At 49.1% G+C, this 19,081-nt stretch overlaps 1 protein-coding gene across 1 annotated transcript in view; it reads right to left on the bottom strand.

Annotated features, from left to right (window-relative positions):
* The window catches only part of LOC135531140 (MYCBP-associated protein-like), a 44,521-nt gene that overhangs the window by 10,481 nt on the left and 14,959 nt on the right, over positions 1-19,081 (bottom strand). Inside the window, 8 exon segments of the mRNA XM_064959254.1 lie at positions 1,018-1,139; positions 1,449-1,600; positions 1,788-1,904; positions 5,210-5,356; positions 8,891-9,078; positions 10,704-10,896; positions 11,534-11,642; positions 12,651-12,775. Coding sequence (XP_064815326.1) covers positions 1,018-1,139; positions 1,449-1,600; positions 1,788-1,904; positions 5,210-5,356; positions 8,891-9,078; positions 10,704-10,896; positions 11,534-11,642; positions 12,651-12,775 — 1,153 coding nt within the window.

Here is a 19,081-nt window from a genome sequence, read left to right as displayed (position 1 = left end):
GTGGTCCTGTGTGTTAGACTCACAGCTGTGGCGGTGGTCCTGTGTGTTAGACTCACAGCTGTGGTGGTGGTCCTGTGTGTTAGACTCACAGCTGTGGTGGTGGTCCTGTGTGTATTAGACTCACAGCTGTGGTGGTGGTCCTGTGTGTTAGACTCACAGCTGTGGTGGTGGTCCTGTGTGTTAGACTCACAGCTGTGGCGGTGGTCCTGTGTGTTAGACTCACAGCTGTGGCGGTGGTCCTGTGTGTTAGACTCACAGCTGTGGTGGTGGTCCTGTGTGTTAGACTCACAGCTGTGGCGGTGGTCCTGTGTGTTAGACTCACAGCTGTGGCGGTGGTCCTGTGTGTTAGACTCACAGCTGTGGCGGTGGTCCTGTGTGTTAGACTCACAGCTGTGGCGGTGGTCCTGTGTGTTAGACTCACAGCTGTGGCGGTGGTCCTGTGTGTTAGACTCACAGCTGTGGTGGTGGTCCTGTGTGTTAGACTCACAGCTGTGGCGGTGGTCCTGTGTGTTAGACTCACAGCTGTGGTGGTGGTCCTGTGTGTTAGACTCACAGCTGTGGTGGTGGTCCTGTGTGTTAGACTCACAGCTGTGGTGGTGGTCCTGTGTGTGTTAGACTCACAGCTGTGGTGGTGGTCCTGTGTGTTAGACTCACAGCTGTGGTGGTGGTCCTGTGTGTTAGACTCACAGCTGTGGTGGTGGTCCTGTGTGTTAGACTCACAGCTGTGGTGGTGGTCCTGTGTGTTAGACTCACAGCTGTGGTGGTGGTCCTGTGTGTTAGACTCACAGCTGTGGTGGTGGTCCTGTGTGTTAGACTCACAGCTGTGGTGGTGGTCCTGTGTGTTAGACTCACAGCTGTGGTGGTGGTCCTGTGTGTTAGACTCACAGCTGTGGTGGTGGTCCTGTGTGTTAGACTCACAGCTGTGGTGGTGGTCCTGTGTGTTAGACTCACAGCTGTGGTGGTGGTCCTGTGTGTTAGACTCACAGCTGTGGCGGTGGTCCTGTGTGTTAGACTCACAGCTGTGGTGGTGGTCCTGTGTGTGTTCCCCCCATGTGTCTGTCTCAGGGAGACCCAGTAGATGTCTGAGCCACAGAGCTGCACTGACCAGACCGTCCAACAGCTCTCTCCACAGCTGCAACCTGCAGGGGTTCACACACACACACACGCACGCACGCACGCACACACACACACACACACACACACACACACACACACACACACACACACACACACACACACACACACACACACACACACACACACACACACACACACACACACACACACTTTTTAATAATCAACTGCACTATTGATCAATTTCGATGGTATCCTTTAATTCTTTGGTTTCCCCATCAATATTCCCTCTTCTCTTTTCTCCAAACCGGTGCTGCATCTCTGTCTCCTTCCTCCTCCCTCCCTCCCTCGCTCCCTCCCTCCCTTCTTCTCACCCTATAGCCTTGAGTGGTATTGGCGTGTGTTGTGTGAGTGGCTGGGTGAGCTCCAGGAGGAGGGTGTTATAGAGGCTCAGAGCCCCCTCTCTGGTGAGCATCTCCTGGGGTCCATCCTGTTCCCCGTCCCCCTGTGGCAGAGCCAGCACTGCCTGGAGAGGGGAACAGAGAGGAGAGAGGAGAGGAGGGTCAGGTCTTAGATCCACTACTCAGTGGCCTTGTTGTTAGTGTCCCTCCGGAGATCGGAAGGTTAGGGGTTCCATCCCCGGTCGAGACTCTGTGAATGGGACCTGATGCATCTCTGCTGTGCACGTGAGGTGTGTGTGTGTGTGTGTGTACCTGTCGTAGTGTAGACACAGAGAGGTCCCAGGCTGTTTCTCTGTCTTCTCCTGTTTCTACAGTCACCTGCTGCCACAGGCTCTTCAGTGCCTCCACTGTCTCATAACGGTACTGCAGCTAGGACCGAGATGGACCAACAGTATACTGTTACAAACACAGTATGGGCCAGTCGTGTGTGTGTGTGTGTGTGTGTGTGTGTGTGTGTGTGTGTGTGTGTGTGTGTGTGTGTGTGTGTGTGTGTGTGTGTGTGTGTGTGTGTGTGAGTGTGTGTATGTGAGAGTGAGTGAGAGTAAGAGTGATAGAGTGTGTGTCACTAAACAACCCAACAGAAAGAGGAAGATGTTATTCAGAAATCAGCTAGAACCATGAATGAACCTAAATCATCTTCATCATCGTAATCACTGAGGACTCCTGTAAGTCTCTGTCCGTCTGTCTGTCTGTTTTTACATATCGAGAGAGAATCCATTCATGTTCAAAGACAAGAGCCACAACGACACATAATTATAGTAATGGCTGATAATGTTGATAATGGCCGTGGCTGAAATGTCATCCTATCCCCTTTATACAGCGTGTCCACCCACTCTGCCTAGAGAGTGTGTGAAAACACCCTTTGTTATTGAAATTTCACTTCCTTACGTTAAAAAAAAAGAACATTTTTACCGAGACAAATAAGACTCTTCATGTCCTGAATCGTTCAGTGGCGTCTTTCTCTAACACATCGTTATATCTAAGAAGCTGGATGTTGTAACCTAATACATACCATAATAAGCACTGAGCTCTGTTGACATAGCGGTGCCAATTTCTCCTAGTGACTTTAGAGGATTTTACATGTTGTGGTGGTCTGAAAACAAAAAGCTAAGTGTGAAAACAAAAGGCTAAGTCAGAAAACAAAAGGCTAAGTCAGAAAACAAAAGGCTAAGTCAGAAAACAAAATGCTAAGTCAGAAAACAAAAGGCTAAGTCAGAAAACAAAAAGCTAAGTCAGAAAACAAAATGCTAAGTCAGAAAACAAAAGGCTAAGTCAGAAAACAAAAGGCTAAGTCAGAAAACAAAATGCTAAGTCAGAAAACAAAAGGCTAAGTCAGAAAACAAAAGGCTAAGTCAGAAAACAAAAGGCTAAGTCAGAAAACAAAAAGCTAAGTCAGAAAACAAAAGGCTAAGTCAGAAAACAAAAAGCTTAGTGCTCCTTTGACATTTCACAGAGATATTCCTGTTGTTTTTTTTGTGAGAAATCTCACATTAATATCAAAAGCGTATACAAAACTTAATTTGAAAATACTACACGTCATGTCTCTAAATCAATATGTATCTGACCTCCATATTGTTTTATGCCCCTGTGGGTTCAAGAAGAAAGATGGCGAGGATCAACGGTGAACCTGTCAGTTCGTCTTAAATCTCTGACGCGATGCTATTATCCTGATTCAGGACAAAAACATTCATCTGGCCCTCATTGATTTACTCGTCCTTTCTGGCCATCCTACAAGGGTAAAAACTCCATAGCTTTTTAACAGATTATCATAGAGACATGAGGTTTGGCCAATTGGTTTTCTCAGAGGTGTATCTACACAATGCACATATTTACCCATTGGTCAAAATATGTGTTTTTGATTGGACACTCTGCTATATAGTGCACTACTACCAGGGCCCTGTTCAAAAGTAGTGCACACTGTACTATAGAGGGAATAGGGTGCCATTTTGGACACATTCACAATGTCAAACTGAGGCTGCGTCCTGTCTTGTCCCTACAGAGACAAGCTCATAGCTCTTTCTGTCTGGACGTTCAGAGTGATGATGCTGGCTGTGTGGAACTGAGAGAATGGACGTTCAGAGTGATGATGCTGGCTGTGTGGAACTGAGAGAATGGACGTTCAGAGTGATGATGCTGGCTGTGTGGAACTGAGAGAATGGACGTTCAGAGTGATGATGCTGGCTGTGTGGAACTGAGAGAATGGACGTTCAGAGTGATGATGCTGGCTGTGTGGAACAGAGAGAATGGACGTTCAGAGTGATGATGCTGGCTGTGTGGAACTGAGAGAATGGACGTTCAGAGTGATGATGCTGGCTGTGTGGAACTGAGAGAATGGACGTTCAGAGTGATGATGCTGGCTGTGTGGAACAGAGAGAATGGACGTTCAGAGTGATGATGCTGGCTGTGTGGAACTGAGAGAATGGACGTTCAGAGTGAGGATGCTGGCTGTGTGGAACAGAGAGAATGGACGTTCAGAGTGAGGATGCTGGCTGTGTGGAACAGAGAGAATGGACGTTCAGAGTGATGATGCTGGCTGTGTGGAACTGAGAGAATGGACGTTCAGAGTGATGATGCTGGCTGTGTGGAACAGAGAGAATGGACGTTCAGAGTGATGATGCTGGCTGTGTGGAACTGAGAGAATGGACGTTCAGAGTGATGATGCTGGCTGTGTGGAACTGAGAGAATGGACGTTCAGAGTGATGATGCTGGCTGTGTGGAACTGAGAGAATGGACGTTCAGAGTGATGATGCTGGCTGTGTGGAACAGAGAGAATGGACGTTCAGAGTGATGATGCTGGCTGTGTGGAACTGAGAGAATGGACGTTCAGAGTGATGATGCTGGCTGTGTGGAACTGAGAGAATGGACGTTCAGAGTGATGATGCTGGCTGTGTGGAACTGAGAGAATGGACGTTCAGAGTGAGGATGCTGGCTGTGTGGAACAGAGAGAATGGACGTTCAGAGTGATGATGCTGGCTGTGTGGAACTGAGAGAATGGACGTTCAGAGTGATGATGCTGGCTGTGTGGAACTGAGAGAATGGACGTTCAGAGTGATGATGCTGGCTGTGTGGAACAGAGAGAATGGACGTTCAGAGTGATGATGCTGGCTGTGTGGAACTGAGAGAATGGACGTTCAGAGTGATGATGCTGGCTGTGTGGAACAGAGAGAATGGACGTTCAGAGTGATGATGCTGGCTGTGTGGAACTGAGAGAATGGACGTTCAGAGTGATGATGCTGGCTGTGTGGAACTGAGAGAATGGACGTTCAGAGTGAGGATGCTGGCTGTGTGGAACTGAGAGAATGGACGTTCAGAGTGATGATGCTGGCTGTGTGGAACTGAGAGAATGGACGTTCAGAGCTGTTTTAGTGTCTCTGACCCCTGTGCTTAGGAGTCTGTGGTCGTGACAGTCTATTGATTTTGCGGGACATTCTTTTCCTCCCCGTCCTTGTTAAAGGTAGACTGAGCCAGATTGCAACGAGCAGCATCGCAGATATTAAGATGAGCTCAATGCAAGACTTTGCTCTCACAGAGGTGCGCTTCTCGCTCCGACCGACGTGGTAGCCACGGGAACCACGACAGCAGAGAGGCGATGCCTCTTAGTTGTGGTGGAAATTGAGCGGATATTGTGTGTACTTGGTGCATCTCTCTGAGTCTACCTTCAAGGGGTCGTGTACCTTTGGGCTCCTGTTGTGGAAGTGTTCCTCCTCGGTGGTGCAGAGCTCCGCAGGGGAGCCGGGTCTCTCTGGGGTGAGGACGCCTTGTAACACGGCACACACCAACGACCGACACACTGACGCAGCCTCTCTCTGCTGCAGCTCACTCTACACACACACACACGCACACGCGCACGCGCACACACACACACACACACGCACACACACACACACACACATAGAGACACACACACAGAGACACACACACACACACACAGACACACACACACACAGAGACACACACACACACACACACAGAGACACACACACACACAGTCACACACAGAGACACATACACACAAACACACACACAGAGACACACACACAAACACACAAACACACACAGAGACACACACAGAGACACATACACACGAACACACACACACACATACACAAAATTACACAAAAACACATGAATACACAAACAAACACAATTATGCTTAATACAACTGTGAAGTTACAAACACACCCTCCCTCCCCACACCCTCCCTCCCTCCTCACATCCTCCCTCCCTCCCTCCCCACACCCTCCCTCCCTCCTCACACCCTCCTTCCCTCCTCACATCCTACCTACCTCCTCACATCCTCCCTCCCTCCGCACACCCTCCCTCCCTCCTCACACCCTCCCTCCCTCCTCACATCCTCCCTCCCTCCGCACACCCTCCCTCCCTCCTCACATCCTCCCTCCCTCCCCACATCCACCCTCCCTCCCTCCCCACACCCTCCCTCCCCTCCTCACATCCTCCCTCCCTCCTCACACCCTCCCTCCTCACACCCTCCCTCCCTCCCCACACTCTCCCTCCCTCCTCACATCCTCCCTCCCTCCTCACATCCTCCCTCCCTCCTCACATCCTACCTCCCTCCGCACACCCTCCCTCCCTCCTCACATCCTCCCTCCCTCCTCACACCCTCCCTCCCTCCTCACATCCTCCCTCCCCCTCCTCACATCCTCCCTCCCTCCGCACACCCTCCCTCCCTCCTCACATCCTCCCCCCCCCTCCTCACATCCTCCCTCCCTCCCCACCCTCCCTCCCCACACCCTCCCTCCCTCCCTCCTCACATCCTCCCTCCCTCCTCACATCCTCCCTCCCTCCTCACATCCTCCCTCTATCCTCACATCCTCCCTCCATTCTCACATCCTCCCTCCCTCCTCACATCCTTCCTCCCTCCTCACATCCTCCCTCCTCACATCCTCCCTCCCTCCTCACATCCTCCCTCCTTCCTCACATCCTCCCTCCCTTCCCACACCCTCCCTCCCTCCTCACATCCTCACTCCCTCCTCACATCCTCCCTCCTCACATCCTCCCTCCCTACATCCCTCCTCACATCCTCCCTCCTCACATCCTCCCTCCCTCCTCACATCCTCCCGCCCTCCCACACCCTCCCTCCCTCCTCACATCCTCCCTCCCTCCTCACACCCTCCCTCCTCACACCCTCCCTCCCTCCCCACACTCTCCCTCCCTCCTCACATCCTCCCTCCCTCCTCACATCCTCCCTCCCTTCCCACACCCTCCCTCCTCACATCCTCCCTCCCTGATCACATCCTCCCTCCCTCCCCACACCCTCCCTACCTCCCTCCTCACATCCTCCCTCCCTCCTCACATCCTCCCTCCCTCCCCACACCCTCCCTCCTCACATCCTCACACCCTCCCTCCCACCTCCCTCCCCACACCCTCCCTCCCTCACCACACCCTCCCTCCCTCCTCACACCCTCCCTCCCTCCCCACACTCTCCCTCCCTCCTCACATCCTCCCTCCCTCCTCACATCCTCCCTCCCTCCTCACATCCTCCCTCCCTCCTCACATCCTCCCTCCCTCCTCACATCCTCACACCCTCCCTCCCACCCCCCTCCCCACACCCTCCCTCCCTCACCACACCCTCCCTCCCTCCTCACATCCTCCCTCCTCACATCCTCCCTCCCTCCTCACATCCCCCTTCCCTCCCCACACCCTCCCTCCTCACATCCTCCCTCACTCCCCACACCCTCCCTCCCTCCCCACACCCTCCCTCCCTCCTCACATCCTCCCTCCCTCCCTCCTCACACCCTCCATCCTCACACCCTCCCTCCCTCCTCACACCCTCCCTCCCTCCCCACACCCTCCCTCCCTCCTCACACCTCCCCCCCCCCTACCCTTCCTCCCTCCTCACATCCTCCCTCCCTCCTCACATCCTCCCTCCCTCCTCACATCCTCACACCCTCCCTCCCACCCCCTCCCCACACCCTCCCTCCCTCACCACACCCTCCCTCCCTCCTCACATCCTCCCTCCTCACATCCTCCCCTCCCTCCTCACATCCCCCTTCCCTCCCCACACCCTCCCTCCTCACATCCTCCCTCACTCCCCACACCCTCCCTCCCTCCCCACACCCTCCCTCCCTCCTCACATCCTCCCTCCCTCCCTCCTCACACCCTCCATCCTCACACCCTCCCTCCCTCCTCACACCCTCCCTCCCTCCCCACACCCTCCCTCCCTCCTCACACCTCCCCCCCCTACCCTTCCTCCCTCCTCACATCCTCCCTCCCTCCTCACATCCTCCCTCCTCACATCCTCCCTCCCTCCTCACATCCTCCCTCCCTCCCCACACCCTCCCTCCCTCCCCACACCCTCCCTCCCTCCTCACATCCTGCCTCCCTCCTCACACCCTCCCTCCTCACACCCTCCCTCCTCACACCCTCTGTCCCTCATCACATCCTCTCTCCCTCCTCCCACCATTCCTCCCCACACCCTCCCTCCCTCCTCACACCCCTCCCTCCTCACACACTCCCTCCCTCAACACACCCTCCCTCCTCCCACCCCCCTCCCCACACCCTCCCTCCCTCCCTCCCCCTCCCTCCCTCCTCACACCCTCTCTCCCTCCTCACACCCTCTCTCCCTCCTCACACCCTCCCTCCCTTCTCCCACCCCCCTCCCCACACCCTCCCTCCCTCCTCACACCTTCCCTCCCTCCCCACACCCTCCCTCCCTCCTCACATCCTCCCTCCTCACATCCTCCCTCCCTCCTCACATCCTCCTTCCCTCCCCACACCCTCCCTCCCCACACCCTCCCCTCCTCACATCCTCCCTCACTCCCCACACCCTCCCTCCCTCCCCACACCCTCCCTCCTCACACCCTCCCTCCCTCCTCACACCCTCTCTCCCTCCTCACACCCTCTCTCCCTCCTCACACCCTCCCTCCCTCCTCCCACCCCCTCCCCACACCCTCCCTCCCTCCCCACACCCCCCCTCCCTCCTCACATCCTCCCTCCTCACATCCCTCCCTCCCTCCCCCACACCCTCCCTCCCCACACCCTCCCTCCTCACATCCTCCCTCACTCCCCACACCCTCCCTCCCTCCCCACACCCTCCCTCCCTCCTCACATCCTCCCTCCCTTCTCACACCCTCCATCCTCACACCCTCCCTCCCTCCCTCCTCCCACCCCCCCCACCACACCCTCCCTCCCTCCTCACACCCTCTCTCCCTCATCAAATCCTCCCTACCTCCTCCCACCCTCCCTCCCTCCTCCCAGCCTCCTCACCCCCCTCCTCACATCCTCCCTCCCTCCCCACACCCTCCCTCCTCACATCCTCCCTCCCTCCTCACACCCTCTCTCCCTCCTCCCCTCCCTCCTCCCAGCCTCCTCCCCCCCCACACACACACACAGACCTCCAGGGCGTGTCTCTGGTCAGCGGTCTTGTCCTGGTAAAGAGCCACACCCCTCAGTGTCACCTGGATGGAGGCTCCACCCAGCAGGACAGGGTGTGTGTTGAGACGCCACACCTCTGTCCTGATGCCTGGGACCTCCGACTTAAATATAAACTCTACACACTTGCTGTCACCTGGTAGAATCACACCTGGTACAGAGATAGATAGAGAGAGACAGAGAGAGATGGGGAGGGGAGAAGGAGAGAGAGAGATGGGGAGGGAGAAGGAGAGAGAGAGATGGGGAGGGGAGAAGGAGAGAGAGAGATGGGGAGGGGAGAAGGAGAGAGAGAGATGGGGAGGGGAGAAGGAGAGAGAGAGATGGGGAGGGGAGAAGGAGAGAGAGAGATGGGGAGGGGAGGGGAGAGAGATGGGGAGGGGAGAAGGAGAGAGAGATAGAGAGAGATGGGGAGGGGAGAAGGAGAGAGAGAAAGAGATGGGGAGGGGAGAAGGGGAGTGAGAGAGAGAGATGGGGAGGGGAGAAGGAGAGAGAGAGATGAGGGAGGGGAGAAGGGGAGAGAGAGAGAGAGAGAGAGAGAGAGAGAGAGAGAGAGAAAGAGAGAGAGATGAAGAGAGGAGGAGAGAGAGAGAGAGAGTGAGAGAGAGATGAGAGGGGGAAGGGGAGAGAGAGAGCGAGATGGGGAGAAGGAGAGAGAGATGGGGGAGGGGAGAAGGGGAGTAAGAGAGAGAGATGGGGAGGGGAGAAGGGGAGAGAGAGAGAGAGAGAGAGATGGGGAGGGGGAGAGATGGAGATCGGGAGAGGAGGAGAGAGAGATGGATGGATAGATAGAGATGGGGAGGGGGGAATGGGAGAATGGGAGAGAGAGAGAGAGAGAGAGAGATGGGGAGGGGAGAAGGAGAGAGAGAGAGATGGGGAGGGGAGAAGGAGAGAGATGGGGAGGGAAGAAGGAGAGAGAGATGGGGAGGAGAGAAGGGGAGTGAGATGGGGAGGGGGAAGGGGAGAGAGAGAGATGGGGGAGAAGGAGAGAGAGAGAGATGGGGAGGGGGAAGGGGAGAGAGGGAGATGGGGGGAGAAGGAGAGGAATGGGGGAGAGAGGGACAGAGAAAGAGAAAGGACAAAGCAGGTTGTAATTATGACATGCATTGACGTAAATGCTGCCAGCTGTGTGAACAAAAACACAGCGTGTGTGTACGTACATGGTGTGTCTGCACATACATGTGCAGTGTGTGTGTGTGTGTGTGTGTGTGTGTGTGTGCGTGTGTGTGTGTGTGTGTAATGTGTACCTGTGGAGGTGTTGAAGTAGAAGTGCTGTGTGTGTGTGTGTGTGTGTGTGTGTGTGTGTGTGTGTGTGTGTGTGTGTGTGTGTGTGTGTGTGTGTGTGTGTGTGTGTGTGTAATGTGTACCTGTGGAGGTGTTGAAGTAGAAGTGCTGTGTGTGTGTGTGTGTGTGTGTGTGTGTGTGTGTGTGTGTGTGTGTGTGTGTGTGTGTGTGTGTGTGTGTGTGTGTGTGTGTGTGTGTGTGTGTGTGTGTAATGTGTACCTGTGGAGGTGTTGAAGTAGAAGTGCTGTGTGTGTGTGTGTGTGTGTGTGTGTGTGTGTGTGTGTGTGTGTGTGTGTGTGTGTGTGTGTGTGTGTGTGTGTGTGTGTGTGTGTGTGTGTGTGTGTGTAATGTGTACCTGTGGAGGTGTTGAAGTAGAAGTGCTGTGTGTGTGTGTGTGTGTGTGTGTGTGTGTGTGTGTGTGTGTGTGTGTGTGTGTGTGTGTGTGTGTGTGTGTGTGTGTGTGTGTGTGTGTGTGTGTGCGTGTGTAATGTGTACCTGTGGAGGTGTTGAAGTAGAAGTGCTGTGTGTGTGTGTGTGTCCTGGCGTCAGGGAAGCTATGTGGTACAGCCAGGCGCTGCCAGCTGTAGTAGACTGCTGTACTGCCCTCGTTCTGCACCTCCATGTCTGAACGGGCTCTCTCTCCTGACAGGGCCTCAAACGTTACCCTGGCGCTGATACCCACCTCCCCCTGGGAGGAGAGAGAGGGAGAGAGGGGGAGAGGGAGAGAGAGACAGAGAGAGAGAGAGAGAGAGAGAGAGAGAGAGAGAGAGAGAGAGAAGAGGGTTGAGAGGAGGATGAAGAAGGAGATTGGGAAGGAGGAGGGAGAGAGAGAAGAGGGTTGAGAGGAGGATGAAGAAGGAGATTGGGAAGGAGGAGGGAGAGAGAGGAGGATGGAGAAGGAGATTGGGAAGGAGGAGGGAGAGAGAGAGAAGAGGTTTTAGAGGAGGATGAAGGAGATTGGGAGGGAGGAGGGAGAGAGAAGGAGGTTTTAGAGGAGGACGAAGAAGGAGATTGGGAGGGAGGAGGGAGAGAGAGAGAAGAGGTTTTAGAGGAGGATGAAGGAGATTGGGAGGGAGGAGGGAGAGAGAAGGAGGTTTTAGAGGAGGACGAAGAAGGAGATTGGGAGGGAGGAGGGAGAGAGAAGGAGGTTTTAGAGGAGGATGAAGAAGGAGATTGGGAGGGAGGAGGGAGAGATAATAAGCATTTTATTTGGTGTTGTATCATTTCTCCTCGACCCACCAAACAACAGACCATATGAAGAAGAGTTGTATTATTCTACTGTCTGTATGTGGTGGCTCCACAGGTTTAACAGTGTGTGTGTGTACCTTGTGAGAGGTGGAGTTGCCTGTCCAGCGGGCGGGCTGCCCACAGAACCTCAGGGCAGGCACCAGCACCGCGTCCAGCATGACATCATCAAACTGCGACAGGGGGTCACTGGGAACAGACAGAGGGACAGGTCATGTCTCAAATGGCATCCTATTGCTTCTATAGTGTCTTAATTTTGAACAGAGGCCCCTATGGGCCCTACATAGTGAATAAGGTGCCCTCTGTACCATAAGGCTCTGGTCAAAAGTTTTGCACTATATAGGGTATAGTGTTCCATTTGGGATGTACACTCAGTCACTATCGGCCAATGGACCAACATGAGAATATATATTTTTTTAAACTTTTTACAAATGATTTTATTTTTATTTAACCTTTATTTTACTGGGCAAGTCAGTTAAGAACAAATTCTTATTTACAATGACGGCCTACCGGGGAACAGTGAACTGCCTTGTTCAGGGGCAGAACGATTTTTACCTTGTCAGTCAGCTCTGGGATTTGATCCAGGAACCTTTCGGTTACTGGCCCAGCGTTCTAACCACTAGATTACCTGCCGCCCCCAGAATTAATACACACGGTCACTATCGGCAACGCTACAATGGAACCAACGTGAGGATATCATCAGAATCAATACACACGGTCACTATCGGCAACGCTACAATGGACCAACATGAGGATATCATCAGAATCAATACACACGGTCACTATCGGCAACGCTACAATGGAACCAACATGAGGATATCATCAGAATCAATACACACGGTCACTATCGGCAACGCTACAATGGACCAACATGAGGATATCATCAGAATCAATACACACGGTCACTATTGGCAACGCTACAATGGAACCAACATGAGGATATCATCAGAATCAATACACACGGTCACTATCGGCAACGCTACAATGGAATCAACATGAGGATATCATCAGAATCAATACACACGGTCACTATCGGCAACGCTACAATGGAATCAACATGAGGATATCATCAGAATCAATACACACGGTCACTATCGGCAACGCTACAATGGAATCAACATGAGGATATCATCAGAATCAATGAGCCACTAGATAAACTGTTTGTTAGTGAATTAGGATTGGGGGGGTGTTTCTTACTGGTTTTCCTTCTGCTCCACCTCCCTAAGCTCCTCCCTCTCCTCCTCCTCCAATAGGGGGCTCTGCTTCACAGTGACAGAGGTGAAGGGCTGGCCTGAGCCAATCACCTCCAAGCCATCTATCTCCTAGAGAGGGGGGGAGAAGACAGTATAGTGAGAGACTGGGAGAGGGAGAGAGAGAGACTAGGGTCCTGTGGATCTGGCCAATAGTAGTGCACTATGTAGGGAATAGGGTCCTGTGGCTCTGGCCAATAGTAGTGCACTATGTAGGGAATAGGGTCCTGTGGATCTGGCCAATAGTAGTGCACTATGTAGGGAATAGGGTCCTGTGGCTCTGGCCAATAGTGGTGCACTATGTAGGGAATAGGGTCCTGTGGCTCTGGCCAATAGTAGTGCACTATGTAGGGAATAGGGTCCTGTGGATCTGGCCAATAGTAGTGCACTATGTAGGGAATAGGGTCCTGTGGCTCTGGCCAATAGTGGTGCACTATGTAGGGAATAGGGTCCTGTGGCTCTGGCCAATAGTAGTGCACTATGTAGGGAATAGGGTCCTGTGGCTCTGGCCAATAGTAGTGCACTATGTAGGGAATAGGGTCCTGTGGCTCTGGCCAATAGTAGTGCACTATGTAGGGAATAGGGTCCTGTGGCTCTGGCCAATAGTAGTGCAATATGTAGGGAATAGGGTCCTGTGGCTCTGGACAATAGTAGTGCACTATGTAGGGAATAGGGTCCTGTGGATCTGGCCAATAGTAGTGCACTATGTAGGGAATAGGGTCCTGTGGCTCTGGCCAATAGTAGTGCACTATGTAGGGAATAGGGTCCTGTGGCTCTGGCCAATAGTAGTGCACTATGTAGGGAATAGGGTCCTGTGGCTCTGGCCAATAGTAGTGCACTGTGTAGGGAATAGGTTACCATTTGGGATGCATTCTATAACTAGGGAACAAACCAGACAGTAATTGTTCACTGAAATATGGCTGAACAGAGTATCAAGGTCACAGTTAACAACATAACAGGAACAGAGTATCAGGGTCCACTGTCTTCATCTCATCATGTAGTCTCTGTTTCTACCCACTGTCTTCATCTCATCATGTAGTCTCTGTTTCTACCCACTGTCTTCATCTCATCATGTAGTCTCTGTTTCTACCCACTGTCTTCATCTCATCATGTAGTCTCTGTTTCTATCCACTGTCTTCATCTCATCATGTAGTCTCTGTTTCTACCCACTGTCTTCATCTCAATATGTAGTCTCTGTTTCTATCCACTGTCTTCATCTCAATATGTAGTCTCTGTTTCTATCCACTGTCTTCATAGTATGTAGTCTCTGTTTCTATCCACTGTCTTCATCTCATCATGTAGTCTCTGTTTCTATCCACTGTCTTCATCTCAATATGTAGTCTCTGTTTCTATCCACTGTCTTCATCTCAATATGTAGTCTCTGTTTCTACCCACTGTCTTCATCTCAATATGTAGTCTCTGTTTCTATCCACTGTCTTCATAATATGTAGTCTCTGTTTCTATCCACTGTCTTCATCTCAATATGTAGTCTCTGTTTCTATCCACTGTCTTCATCTCATCATGTAGTCTCTGTTTCTACCCACTGTCTTCATCTCAATATGTAGTCTCTGTTTCTACCCACTGTCTTCATCTCAATATGTAGTCTCTGTTTCTATCCACTGTCTTCCTAGTATGTAGTCTCTGTTTCTATCCACTGTCTTCATAGTATGTAGTCTCTGTTTCTATCCACTGTCTTCATCTCATCATGTAGTCTCTGTTTCTATCCACTGTCTTCATCTCAATATGTAGTCTCTGTTTCTACCCACTGTCTTCATCTCAATATGTAGTCTCTGTTTCTATCCACTGTCTTCCTAGTATGTAGTCTCTGTTTCTATCCACTGTCTTCATCTCATCATGTAGTCTCTGTTTCTATCCACTGTCTTCATCTCAATATGTAGTCTCTGTTTCTATCCACTGTCTTCCTAGTATGTAGTCTCTGTTTCTATCCACTGTCTTCATAGTATGTAGTCTCTGTTTCTATCCACTGTCTTCATCTCATCATGTAGTCTCTGTTTCTATCCACTGTCTTCATCTCAATATGTAGTCTCTGTTTCTATCCACTGTCTTCATAATGTGTAGTCTCTGTTTCTATCCACTGTCTTCATCTCAATATGTAGTCTCTGTTTCTATCCACTGTCTTCATCTCATCATGTAGTCTCTGTTTCTATCCACTGTCTTCATCTCAATATGTAGTCTCTGTTTCTACCCACTGTCTTCATCTCATCATGTAGTCTCTGTTTCTACCCACTGTCTTCATCTCATCATGTAGTCTCTGTTTCTATCCACTGTCTTCATCTCATCATGTAGTCTCTGTTTCTATCCACTGTCTTCATAATATGTAGTCTCTGTTTCTATCCACTGTCTTCATCTCAATATGTAGTCTCTGTTTCTATCCACTGTCTTCATCTCAATATGTAGTCTCTGTTTCTATCCACTGTCTTCATCTCATCATGTAGTCTCTGTTTCTATCCACTGTCTTCATCTCAATATGTAGTCTCTGTTTCTATCCACTGTCTTCCTAGTATGTAGTCTCTGTTTCTATCCACTGTCTTCATCTCATCATGTAGTCTCTTTTTCTATCCACTGTCTTCATCTCAATATGTAGTCTCTGTTTCTATCCACTGTCTTCATCTCAATATGTAGTCTCTGTTTCTATCCACTGTCTTCATCTCAATATGTAGTCTCTGTTTCTACCCACTGTCTTCATCTCAATATGTAGTCTCTGTTTCTATCCACTGTCTTCATCTCAATATGTAGTCTCTGTTTCTATCCACTGTCTTCATCTCATCATGTAGTCTCTGTTTCTACCCACTGTCTTCATCTCATCATGTAGTCTCTGTTTCTATCCACTGTCTTCATCTCAATATGTAGTCTCTGTTTCTACCCACTGTCTTCATCTCAATATGTAGTCTCTGTTTCTATCCACTGTCTTCATCTCAATATGTAGTCTCTGTTTCTATCCACTGTCTTCATCTCATCATGTAGTCTCTGTTTCTATCCACTGTCTTCATCTCAATATGTAGTCTCTGTTTCTACCCACTGTCTTCATCTCATCATGTAGTCTCTGTTTCTACCCACTGTCTTCATCTCATCATGTAGTCTCTGTTTCTATCCACTGTCTTCATCTCATCATGTAGTCTCTGTTTCTATCCACTGTCTTCATAATGTGTAGTCTCTGTTTCTATCCACTGTCTTCATCTCAATATGTAGTCTCTGTTTCTATCCACTGTCTTCATCTCAATATGTAGTCTCTGTTTCTATCCACTGTCTTCATCTCATCATGTAGTCTCTGTTTCTATCCACTGTCTTCATCTCAATATGTAGTCTCTGTTTCTATCCACTGTCTTCATAATATGTAGTCTCTGTTTCTATCCACTGTCTTCATCTCAATATGTAGTCTCTGTTTCTATCCACTGTCTTCATCTCAATATGTAGTCTCTGTTTCTATCCACTGTCTTCATCTCATCATGTAGTCTCTGTTTCTATCCACTGTCTTCATAATATGTAGTCTCTGTTTCTATCCACTGTCTTCATCTCAATATGTAGTCTCTGTTTCTATCCACTGTCTTCATCTCAATATGTAGTCTCTGTTTCTATCCACTGTCTTCATCTCATCATGTAGTCTCTGTTTCTATCCACTGTCTTCATCTCAATATGTAGTCTCTGTTTCTATCCACTGTCTTCCTAGTATGTAGTCTCTGTTTCTATCCACTGTCTTCATCTCATCATGTAGTCTCTTTTTCTATCCACTGTCTTCATCTCAATATGTAGTCTCTGTTTCTATCCACTGTCTTCATCTCAATATGTAGTCTCTGTTTCTATCCACTGTCTTCATCTCAATATGTAGTCTCTGTTTCTATCCACTGTCTTCATCTCATCATGTAGTCTCTGTTTCTATCCACTGTCTTCATCTCAATATGTAGTCTCTGTTTCTATCCACTGTCTTCATCTCATCATGTAGTCTCTGTTTCTACCCACTGTCTTCATCTCATCATGTAGTCTCTGTTTCTATCCACTGTCTTCATCTCAATATGTAGTCTCTGTTTCTACCCACTGTCTTCATCTCAATATGTAGTCTCTGTTTCTATCCACTGTCTTCATCTCAATATGTAGTCTCTGTTTCTATCCACTGTCTTCATCTCATCATGTAGTCTCTGTTTCTACCCACTGTCTTCATCTCATCATGTAGTCTCTGTTTCTACCCACTGTCTTCATCTCATCATGTAGTCTCTGTTTCTATCCACTGTCTTCATCTCATCATGTAGTCTCTGTTTCTATCCACTGTCTTCATAATGTGTAGTCTCTGTTTCTATCCACTGTCTTCATCTCAATATGTAGTCTCTGTTTCTATCCACTGTCTTCATCTCAATATGTAGTCTCTGTTTCTATCCACTGTCTTCATCTCATCATGTAGTCTCTGTTTCTATCCACTGTCTTCATCTCAATATGTAGTCTCTGTTTCTATCCACTGTCTTCCTAGTATGTAGTCTCTGTTTCTATCCACTGTCTTCATCTCATCATGTAGTCTCTTTTTCTATCCACTGTCTTCATCTCAATATGTAGTCTCTGTTTCTATCCACTGTCTTCATCTCAATATGTAGTCTCTGTTTCTATCCACTGTCTTCATCTCAATATGTAGTCTCTGTTTCTATCCACTGTCTTCATCTCATCATGTAGTCTCTGTTTCTATCCACTGTCTTCATCTCAATATGTAGTCTCTGTTTCTACCCACTGTCTTCATCTCAATATGTAGTCTCTGTTTCTATCCACTGTCTTCATAATATGTAGTCTCTGTTTCTATCCACTGTCTTCATCTCATCATGTAGTCTCTGTTTCTATCCACTGTCTTCATCTCAATATGTAGTCTCTGTTTCTATCCACTGTCTTCATCTCATCATGTAGTCTCTGTTTCTATCCACTGTCTTCATCTCATCATGTAGTCTCTGTTTCTATCCACTGTCTTCGTCTCAATATGTAGTCTCTGTTTCTATCCACTGTCTTCATCTCAATATGTAGTCTCTGTTTCTATCCACTGTCTTCATCTCAATATGTAGTCTCTGTTTCTATCCACTGTCTTCATCTCATCATGTAGTCTCTGTTTCTACCCACTGTCTTCATCTCAATATGTAGTCTCTGTTTCTACCCACTGTCTTCATCTCAATATGTAGTCTCTGTTTCTATCCACTGTCTTCATAATATGTAGTCTCTGTTTCTATCCACTGTCTTCATCTCAATATGTAGTCTCTGTTTCTATCCACTGTCTTCATCTCATCATGTAGTCTCTGTTTCTATCCACTGTCTTCATCTCATCATGTAGTCTCTGTTTCTATCCACTGTCTTCATCTCAATATGTAGTCTCTGTTTCTATCCACTGTCTTCATCTCAATATGTAGTCTCTGTTTCTATCCACTGTCTTCATCTCAATATGTAGTCTCTGTTTCTATCCACTGTCTTCATCTCAATATGTAGTCTCTGTTTCTACCCGCTGTCTTCATCTCAATATGTAGTCTCTGTTTCTACCTGCTGTCTTCATCTCAATATGTAGTCTCTGTTTCTATCCACTGTCTTCATCTCATCATGTAGTCTCTGTTTCTATCCACTGTCTTCATCTCAATATGTAGTCTCTGTTTCTATCCACTGTCTTCATAATATGTAGTCTCTGTTTCTATCCACTGTCTTCATCTCAATATGTAGTCTCTGTTTCTATCCACTGTCTTCATCTCATCATGTAGTCTCTGTTTCTATCCACTGTCTTCATCTCAATATGTAGTCTCTGTTTCTATCCACTGTCTTCATCTCAATATGTAGTCTCTGTTTCTATCCACTGTCTTCATCTCATCATGTAGTCTCTGTTTCTACCCACTGTCTTCATCTCAATATGTAGTCTCTGTTTCTACCCACTGTCTTCATCTCAATATGTAGTCTCTGTTTCTATCCACTGTCTTCATAATATGTAGTCTCTGTTTCTATCCACTGTCTTCATCTCAATATGTAGTCTCTGTTTCTATCCACTGTCTTCATCTCATCATGTAGTCTCTGTTTCTATCCACTGTCTTCATCTCATCATGTAGTCTCTGTTTCTATCCACTGTCTTCATCTCAATATGTAGTCTCTGTTTCTATCCACTGTCTTCATCTCAATATGTAGTCTCTGTTTCTATCCACTGTCTTCATCTCAATATGTAGTCTCTGTTTCTATCCACTGTCTTCATCTCAATATGTAGTCTCTGTTTCTATCCACTGTCTTCATCTCAATATGTAGTCTCTGTTTCTACCCACTGTCTTCATCTCAATATGTAGTCTCTGTTTCTACCTGCTGTCTTCATCTCAATATGTAGTCTCTGTTTCTATCCACTGTCTTCATCTCATCATGTAGTCT

Source organism: Oncorhynchus masou, unplaced genomic scaffold (assembly GCF_036934945.1).
Source record: "Oncorhynchus masou masou isolate Uvic2021 unplaced genomic scaffold, UVic_Omas_1.1 unplaced_scaffold_1526, whole genome shotgun sequence".
Classification (NCBI taxonomy): domain Eukaryota; kingdom Metazoa; phylum Chordata; class Actinopteri; order Salmoniformes; family Salmonidae; genus Oncorhynchus; species Oncorhynchus masou.
Note: the sequence above shows the minus strand (reverse complement) of the source record. Positions and strands in the feature narration are given on the sequence as shown.